This window comes from Sprattus sprattus (genome assembly GCF_963457725.1).
Source record: "Sprattus sprattus genome assembly, chromosome: 12".
Lineage (NCBI taxonomy): Eukaryota > Metazoa > Chordata > Actinopteri > Clupeiformes > Clupeidae > Sprattus > Sprattus sprattus.
The window spans coordinates 24,876,287-24,886,286 of NC_137910.1; the positions used below are offsets into that span (position 1 = coordinate 24,876,287).

The 10,000-nt window shown below is 45.1% G+C and overlaps 1 protein-coding gene across 3 annotated transcripts in view; it reads left to right on the forward strand.

Annotated features, from left to right (window-relative positions):
• The window catches only part of klhdc3 (kelch domain containing 3), a 37,944-nt gene that overhangs the window by 22,153 nt on the left and 5,791 nt on the right, over positions 1 to 10,000 (forward strand). For all 3 annotated transcript variants that reach the window (XM_080849021.1, XM_080849020.1, XM_080849019.1), the window contains exon 9: positions 9,230 to 9,303. In XM_080849021.1, coding sequence (XP_080705147.1) covers positions 9,230 to 9,303 — 74 coding nt within the window. The remainder of the gene's footprint in view (positions 1 to 9,229; positions 9,304 to 10,000) is intronic.

The following is a 10,000-nucleotide window of genomic DNA, read 5'->3' on the forward strand; positions in this document are numbered from 1 at the left end:
CATTTCTTAAATTAGTAAGAATGTGTGTGTGAGTGTGTGCGTGCGCCCACATTCCTGGGGTCTGTGGCAGGGGGTTGGTATGATTCTGTGGTGTGTGTTGTGGTGTGGGAGCTGACAGGTCTGGTGCTGGTGCTGGGCCATTCAACGCCACTTACAGCAGTGTAAACAGGCCTGCTGAGCTGCGGAGAGGCGTGAAATTCTGCCCCTCGTCTGATTTATGAGCGCTGGGAGCCTCCTCTCTCACCTAGGGAAACCCGAGCCTGCCTCCCAGCCAGCAACACAGTACCCCAGTCCACCCCCCCCCAACCATTCACCCCTACCTCACTCCATTGCAAGTGATTGTGCCCCAGCATCAAGAGATCGGCTTGTTGGAAGCCCTAACTTGATTAGAATTTAAACATCTGCAGGAAACCTCTCTCCCTGAGCCCTCCAATTTAGAACTTATTCAGAACTCAGAATTTATACTTGTGTCTTGTAAAATGCCGGCCAGTACTTCATAACTTGATCTGAGAATCAGGATGTCTGTAGTAAGATTCTTTTAACACATCACATAAACATGCTACGAATTTCTACATCATTGAAGAGACTTGTGTCTTGTCAAATGCCAAGCTTGTGTGGCCGCTGCAAGTACATTTTGCAATGCTGACCATGTAAGTCACTCTGATGGGTTTATCAAAGCGGGTATGGGAGGGAAGAGACTAGACTAATCAGACCCAACAGAGAATTTTTGCATTCTCTTTTCTTTCCCACTCTTTTCTCCCACCCACACAGATTCATGGAGGCACTGATGTTAGACCAGCTTCAGAGCTAGAGTGGTGCCTTTTCTTGATCACAGAAAGCGCTTGTATCACATGCTTGGAGGGGGGAATCAATTTGGATAAATGCTGGCTAGTGGGTGCCTGTCCAGTATCCGTCCGGTCAACTGGCTGAAAATAAACCTTGGGTAGACAATGTACCCTGGCAGTGACGTCTGCTAAAGCCGCACTGTGTGTTTACGCTTGTTCCTGCTCGCGCGCGCGTGTGTCTGTGTGTCTGTGTGTCCGTGTGTACGCACACAATGGCAGTGATGTCACCGATGAGGTGACACGCACGCGCACGTCCAAATACATGTGGTCGCAAGCCAGGGAGATGTCTCTCTCATTGGCCGATCCATCGGGGAGGTCGGGTACTGGAACAGGATGTAATCATGTGCCTGACAGATTGGCATGCTGGGACAGGGCGAGCGGACAGCACGGATTAGGAGTCTGGCCGCCCACCTTTTCTTGGTGCTTCTTTTGTTTGGTCCGTCTTTGGAACGGCCCCTGCTTTTTTTAATTTATTTTTATTTATCCCCACATCCATCTGCCCTGTGCACCTGCCCTGATGCAGCCACTTACAGGTTGCCCATCTAGAGTCTTCAGAGTGGGTATCATCTACTGGGGAATTCTACAGATGTGGCATTTCTTCTGCCAATGTGTTTAATGTGGCATTTCCTCTGTGGCATTTTCCAACTATTTCCTCTCTGGGATGGCAGAAGTTCACAGTGTGTTGGGTCTTTTTTTCTGCTTTTGTTTTGCGTGTGTTTTGCTATGCTAAGATGACCTTTTTGAATGAATGAAAACGACAGGCCTTTGATGGTGGTTGAGGGGCAGGAGGATAATGCTGCCCACTGCTCCGTGAGAGATATGGAGTGCCCATATTACCATTAGAAATGAATGGCTCATACCTCATTGAGTGGAGAGCAGACATAAAATGGTTAAAAATTGTTTTTGTTTTTTTTCTTCATAACAACTGCACAGTTGCAGCAGTTTTTTGTTAACCAGAATCTAACAATCTTACTGGTAACTGATGAACTGGCTGTTGAGAATCTGTTCTTTCGCCTCCTCTGTGAGGTTGCTAACTTGCTACTACTCAGACACTCAGCTTTTGCTCCAGTCATCTCTCCATTCAGAGTTTACGGTCCTGAGGGCTAGAATAGCACTACCCATGAATCATTTCCTGTACTCCATTCAATGTTCGGAATTGCAAGGGTAATTTTGTTTCTGCTGTATTCTCTCTCTCTCTCTCTCTCTCTCTCTCTCTCTCTCTCTCTCTCTCTCTCTCTCTCTCTCTCTCTCTCTCTCTCTCTCTCTCTTATACCATTCACAAAGTAGAGTCCCATTTATCCACCCCCACCCCCCCAAACACACACACATACACTTAACTCAATACTGGAAACTGTCCAATTCAATTCAGTGCAGTTTGGATTCACTAGACTGGCAAATGACTCAGAACTTTTTCCCATGAGAGCCCCATGGTGGTACCTGTCTTCTCCTTTGGCAAAGACTTGCATTCTTTTTTCTTTAGAACAGGCACTGGATGCCGTGACGTCAAACATGACGTTTGGTGGAGACAAATATATATATTTTCACCTGTCCTTTTAGTGGAGCAAGTGATTTTTTGTTTTTCTTACTTCTCTCCTTTGTGGTACATGGCATTCTGCGTCATGGCGTTATACTTTGCTTGAGTGTCACGATTGTTCTAGTCACAAGTATAAGGCATTTGTAAGGTTTTTTTTAGATGATTGTGATGGAGACCAAGACCTGTGACAAGCGAAGGTAGACCTGTTTACTGGTGCTCAATCATTCAGTTCCAGTTCAGTTGCAGTGCAATTATATCTACTCATTTGAGTTTATACATACAGTGTTGAGCTCAACAATGAGTACTGGCAATGAGAGCAATCAGAATGTTGTACATTGTAATGTTTTAACATGATGCGCCACACACACACACACACACACACACACACACACAAAACACGAGGAACTGACCCCAAACAGGATGTGGTCATACTGCACTTGGTTGCAGCAGGCGCTAGAAAATCCAAGGACTTCAAAGGAAAATAAGGAGCACTTTTTTCTCACCTACCAGAAAGTGCTTTGCCTATCTTCTGAGGTCTAATGATCCTGTTGGACAAGCTGCTCATTCTATTCATTCAATTGTATTTTGCTCATTCCAGTATGTAAATGTAAAGATTTCAATTTGTTTTGTTTTTATATATTTAAGCCCCATATGCAGTTATGTTCATATACATTTCATTTTTCCAACTGTTTAATGAACTGTTGTCCAACCTACCCACCCATTGCTAACTTTGCCAATGTTGTTTGAGACGCCACACTATGATAGGAGCTGAGGACAGAGGTTCTCCGACTTTTCAAAGCAGGTTCCCCTTTGACAATGAACAACAAATTGCGCCCCTCACCACAGCGCGAAGTTAAAGAAACCCACATATTACCTGCAATTTAACTATTAATTTAAATAAAAACATAACCATCACCTGTTGCATAGCTTTTCTTTAACATTGATTCTAGATTTGAACAACATTTTCATTTTAAATTTAATTTCGTCAACCAGTTGCATTTCACCTCTCTCTGGGTGATCAATCCATACAATGTTCACATTGGGCACATATCCATTGTCATAATATTTAGGCTAGCTAACCTTTCTAACATATAGGCTTAAAAGCAGGACCTGGCCAGTAAGAGTGCAAAGTAGGCTATAAACTCATCACTAAATAGGTTAATTATAGGCTGCTATGCTGTAAGTGCACTGCCTTTAGGATGAGTCTGACCTTATCAAATTTTGGCTGCCATGCCTTAAGCTTGACAGCATTTTTCTCTGTGCATAGACATATAGACGATTTTGGTTCCAGGAAGATGTTGAGTGCTGCCTGAATTGGTTCCTGATCGGCTGTTTTCCTGTGGCGTCAGTACGTTTTAAACTCCCTGCTCAAGATGTGGGTGACGGGGTCCACGGGGACCATTTAAAGCCCACTTTCTCAGCTCCCAGCTGTGCTCAAGGCCCCCAGATTCAGCAGAAAACACCATTTCCTTTCTCTAAAGCAAGCAAGGCCACCAGCCTAAAAGATAACGCTTATCAGTATATTTTTTTTGGTCTTCTCCTTTGAAAAGTGTTGGCTAGATATTGCTATAGCCCGTACAACTCCCTCTACCACCATAATTGGTGTCTAATTTTATACATCAATCTTCACTTCCTCCCCGCACCCCACTATACGAAACTTGGCAGGTTCCTCCCTAGCTGTCGTTCTGCCTCAATGTGTACAGTCATCTCAAATCAGGCCGCTGCTAGTGGGAGCTGTCCGGTAGCAAATTGCTGCGTCTACCTGAGCTTAAGCTCTACACCCAAACTAGACCCTAATCCTCATTTTAGCTCCCAGGAGGCCCTGATAGCCTAGCAGGAGGGTTTTAACCGAGCCTGGCTGAGATTAGGGTGCAGGAAGCAGGCCTAGGCTGGAATGTGAGGATAAGTCGGCAATCAGATGGAGACATGAATTAGATAAAGTATATTAAAAATCTGAGACGAAGAGGCCGGGCTAGAGCACTGTCCCAGTGGTGTATTGGATCCAGTCACCATGTCTAAGTGTCGTTAATCCTCATCTTTAGATAGAGGCTTATCACTCATAATTGGATTAATTATGCCAGCCCCTGTTTTAACTGACTATTAGTATGGTTTTGTATTCACTAGAACACTACAATAAAGGTACTGAAGCCTATTGTGAAATTGCCACAGATTGTTTTGTGTAATTTGTTGCTGATGCCAATTCTGCTTGCAACTCTTTTACAATTTTAGATATAATGGCAACTTTTCTATTCATAGAGCTTACTCTGTAGATGCATCTGAAGTATTTTCTCAATGCATATAAAGTGTCACTGGCATTTGGCCTGGACATCCCGATAAGGCACCACACAGGAAGTCATATTGTATGATGATTTCCTGTTAGTTGAAGTTCTTTCAGAGCTCTTGGTCATGAGGAAATCGGCAAAGGAAGAGGACCACAGATCAAATCCCAGAAAGAATGAGGATGTGGCTCTCGGAGACATTTGTTTGTATAGACTTTTTTTTAAGGTATGTTTTTGGTCTGTGGTCTTTTTGAATAGTGATAAGGTTGGTGCAAAAGAGCGTGCCACCAAAAGGTATGCATAACATTTTTACGAGTACCTTTATCTTCTCCGCCATTTTAGGAGGACATTAAGTTGCAATATTTACTTGTCTTGATGACACTCCATCCCAGGGCTCAAAACAAATGGGAGACTCCTTGGACAGTGTTGTGTCAACCCGGCCAATGGTGTTTTCACAAGGGCCAGGGGGCTATGAGGTGGAACCAGAGCATGTCTTTGGCCAGAGAGCTGGACCAAAGGGAAGGGAGGTGAAAGGGGGGAGGGAGGGGGGGGGAGCAGACATTCCCTCCTCTTACAGATACTTTGGTGATCGTGTGACACAAGAAAACCACTCATCAAACACCAGGACGTCTCATAAACTCTTGCCCACGGGCTGCATTGGATTGTCAGACTGATCCCAACACCTTCTCCTCTAGCCTCCCTATCTTCCCATCCCCCGCCCTCGTCTCTCTCTGTTTATTTACTTCTCTTTCCCCTCTTGAGTGAACTCTAGCGTGACGTTTGGCCGAGGTTCTGCTCAATTTCACATCTAACTGTGTCTTTTATGAGTGCGGGAGAGTCTAAACCCCATCGGGTTCTCCCTTGCTCCTCTTTGCTTCTGTTGGGCGTCTGTTTATCAGGGATGCGCTGCCTCTATCTCTGCCTGTGATCGCTCAGTAATAGGGACGCTACTGGGAGCCAGTGAGGGTGAATGAACATCTCTTCCCCTCCTGAGCTACTGTCTCTTCAGGAGCTGATCACGGATGAGGAACCCTTCTGATAAGGGACCGAACACAGATAAGGTGTCGGGATTTAAATGTTCTGGTCATGACTTGCATACCCATTCTTAAACCAATGACTAATGCAGCTGGACTAATTAGAAGGGCTGACGAGTCTTTTAAAAGGTCTTGGCTAATAAACTCCGGAGTTAGTTTCTGCATTAAGCTGGTGTCATCACCCTGTTAAGAAGAAAAAGAAAATGCAAGTGGCAAGAGCTGGAGGCGTTTTTTGGGATTTTAGACTGATAATGTGTTTAATTACAGGTTCAGGGTATCCCCAAATTTGTAGCCTTTATGTTGACTGTGGTGCAGGAACTACAAGTGATGTAATACTTTGCTCTTTTATCGCGACACCAAATCCAGTTCATGTTCTGCTTATGTTTATTCAGAAACTGCAAGTTTGTAATTTATTTTGCTGATTTTACCGCATAACCTCTGCTAAATCTTACTGGTTTTAAAAATTGCTCAGGGGCGGTTCCTGCAGTTGAAAAACCGCACAAAGGTGCTTGCCCTCCAAGACAGCCAGCAAGTTCCTGCAATGGAAAATCACCTACTGTTTGCTCTCAAAGACGTATAGCCACCTGGCTTTTCTTCCCTGAAGCTCTTTGGCTCACCCGAGCTTACAAATGAATCGAGTCGACTCAATTACTGTGAGTCAAGTTGCATCTTCCTCCACCATGAGCAATAAACAATCAAAGCCTCATCCTTATTTTTTTTTCTTTCTTTCAAGTGGGGATGAATGAGAGATTGTTTGTGAGGATTCTGCCGCATTCTCGGGGGCATCACGCAAGTTCATAGGGCATGTTTTATTAACACTGCACCAGGCGGAAGTAAATAAATAGGAGCAAGTGAGCGTTAATGTAACGGCCGGTGTGATAAAGCCTGTCCCCCTTGCCTTGCTGTAATCCAGGGTAGGTGACCCCCTGGGGGGCAGAGCTGGGGTGTAATGAGTTCCCCAGCTGGCCCCTCCTGGGACCCCCCTGGGACCCCAGCGCTCGTGCTCCGTGCCTCTCCCACCCGCTTTAAACTGCCACCCTGTTTGTTTAGCCAAGATTAGGAACGTAAAAGCCTTACAACATCCTGAACACGAACCTGGCGGGAGACGGGGTGGGGTGGGGTGCAGACTATGGCAGAGATGTGGAGAGAAGAAGCAGGGGAGGAGAACTTTCAGTAGCTGAGTGAGAGAAAGAGTAGAAAACCCTGATGGACGGGGGGGAAAAGCTCTTTTATCAGTTAGCCGTAATTTACATCTCTCCCTCCCTCATGTTTGACAAAGAAATTGTAGCCTGCATGTCAAAAGTGTGTCTGCAGACCACTAGTGAAATTAGCAGAAAAGATGCCTAAAGTCTTGCCAAGCAAGCCTGTCTCAAATTGCCATGAGTTTTATTACATCTTCTATCAAAAACATGAGGCACAAATCTACGTTCCCACAGGACATTACAGAGGAGTACAGAATTACAACATGCCATTGCTCAGCAAATTACACTTTGACGGTGTATTGGCCTGTCATTCATTGGGCAATGTTTCTGAACTGGTGGGTCACTGAATCATTCAGAAGGGGTCACAGAATGTTTGTGTCCCTTCAGAACTTGGAATGACTTTAGGAACTGTAGCTTTTATTTTGAAAAGCTGAGTCTTTGTGGTTTTCATGCCTCAATCACAAAGGGAAAAGGGAGTTCTTGGAGAGAGGCAGAGAAAGTCCCAGTTGAAAACCACTTTTATAGGTGAAGATAGAGTAAAAGGCACTGATCTTTACAAGTGCATGAATGCAAGGTATGTTGAAAAAGTCTGTATAATGTAGCCTGCTGGCATTACTAATTGAGATAGAACTTAAATGTGGGTGAATTGTAATGAGGTCACTGACTCACTGTCCTATGTTTTATTCTTTACTCATTTCCTTTCCTCTTTAATAATCTGCATTCTTGTTGATCAGTCTGAAAGGCTGGTTTGGTTTGCCTTGGTTACTGGATTGGCTTCCCCCTCAATTCAGCAAAAGTACATGTTTAATATATCTGAGGAGGCGAGGAAAGAAGTTTCCGCATATCAAGATCTGGTCTGACATAAGAGGCTTAATCAACTTGCCGTTGTTATGGCAACTTGTGACGCATCATCCGCTGAGTAATGAGCAGGCATGCAGAGCTGTGTGATGTGGAAGTTGATGCAGCTCCCACTATGAATGCAAAAGCAGTGCACTTCGCTGCAACTCCACTTTCATCATTTTATGAAAGGAATAAAAGAAGGACACCCAAGCCCTACAGGTGGCTCCCGCTTCAGTGATTGAAGTTTCACTCAGAGAGACTTTCAAAGGTTACTTGCAGTCATTATGAGGGAATGTTCAGGTCTACTCCTTCATGGCTTATATAACCAAGGAAAGGCAAGCTGGGCTGATGATGTAGCTTCTTAGTCTTAGCGCAGGTGTCTGGCTGGCTGTGTGGGGGGCACAGGAAACAGATGTGTGGTGATAGAGCCTGTGGGGGTGCTGTAGGGGGGCTCTATCAGCCTAGCCAGTCTGCTGCCACACCGGACCCGTCCATTTCCTGTGCCACTAACAAGTGCCTGGCCCTGATAAGGAGCAGTTAATATGGAGCCCCGATTTGACTAACTTTCTTGTGTGTGTCTGTCTGTGTGTGTGTGTGTGTGTGTGTGGGGGGGGGGGGTACTCAAGTGATGAATAACTATCCATGGGGCTTTAGGTTGAAAGACACAGAAACAGAGAGGATTCTCTTACAGGATGCTGGAGACAGTTTGGTGTTGGGCAACACCTAGAAAATGGACCATGCAGTGAAAGTGTGTGATCGATAGTAATAGGCACTGATATAGGTCAGATCCAGTTGGTCTGATTTACATATACATATATACTATTCATTTTATTTGTGCATTTAAACCTTAATAGCAGACCATCTACGTACTCCTGGATTACCAGTCACCACACACTGTGCCACTGGGATTGAAATGTTATAAAGCTCTTCAAGCTTTGGGGTGGTGTCTGACCAGAATCTATTGGCAGGAACTTCTCTAGTTACTCAAACATTAATGTCAGTCTTTCAGCTTTTCATGTTTTCCTGTATGGCTGGGATTAGAGGGCGAGCAGGAAGTAAGGAGTGTGAGTGAAGACTGCTCACATCCTGTGTCCGAGGCCATCCCCAGGCCAGTCTTCCCCGCCCTGCCTTCCACCACATCCTGGGCCTCGGCACCCATACTTGAGCGCACACACACTCACACTCACACACACACACACACACACACACACACACACACACACACACACACATGTTAAAATGTTTCCGCTTCTCCTCCCTATCTCTTGGCTTTGGTTCACTGATCACACAGTCTCAATGCATCAATCAGAGACAGAGAGCAGCATCATCATCAGCTCATGGAAGCTGCTTTACCTGTAACGTTGATGTGTTTTGATGTTAATTTTCTGGATGTCTTGTGGCCTGACTGGTTTTGTGTCCTCTCTCTGTTCTCTCTCTCTCTCTCTCTCTCTCTCTCTCTCTCTCTCTCTCTCTCTCTCTCTCTCTTACTCTCTAGCCCCTGCCCAGAACAGGGAATGGGTGATGAATTCAACCTCATGGATCACTCTGATCTTTACATCTTAGACTTCAGTGAGTATCTGCCCCCCTAAACACACACACACACACACACACACACACATACACACACATATCTAGTGTCATGCACACATCGGAAGAAGGTGCATGCCAGGGGCGGAGTGGCCATCGGGAGGACCGGGATTTTTCCCGGTGGGCCGGTCGGCCAATGAACTTGCGTGAAGCAGCCTGCAGGCCGGCCTTCGCAAACGTGTTAAATTCATGAGCGGCCCATTCAGTCAGCATGTACGTGAAGTCTTGGTTGCGTGAAAAGCTCCAAGTTCTCCGAGAGTTGCGAAGAGAGCGGTCCAACCAATATTTATACCACTTTTTGTCTCTCTATATCTCACTCATGGTGGGTGTTAAACTCACTCATTAATCCAGCCTATTGTTTTTGTTTAGCCTCCTATATTGATGTAATTCTTTTTATTCAGACGCTACATTACTTTCATGACCACAAATATAAATTGGCCAGCGATTTAATTCGGTTTTTTTGCTCATAAATTAACGTACAATGGTCGCAAAGCCTCATGGGAAATGCGTATCGTTCTGCCTTTATCAATTGAACGTAGGGAGATAAATTAGCGGCTATCAGGGAGAGAGAGCAGGTGAAGTGGACCTGATGGAGGGACATACGAGAAAGGAGAAAGGAGGTGCCGAAAAGGGCAGACTGAAAAAGAGCCGGATGCTGGAGGAAAGTGCATTAAAATGT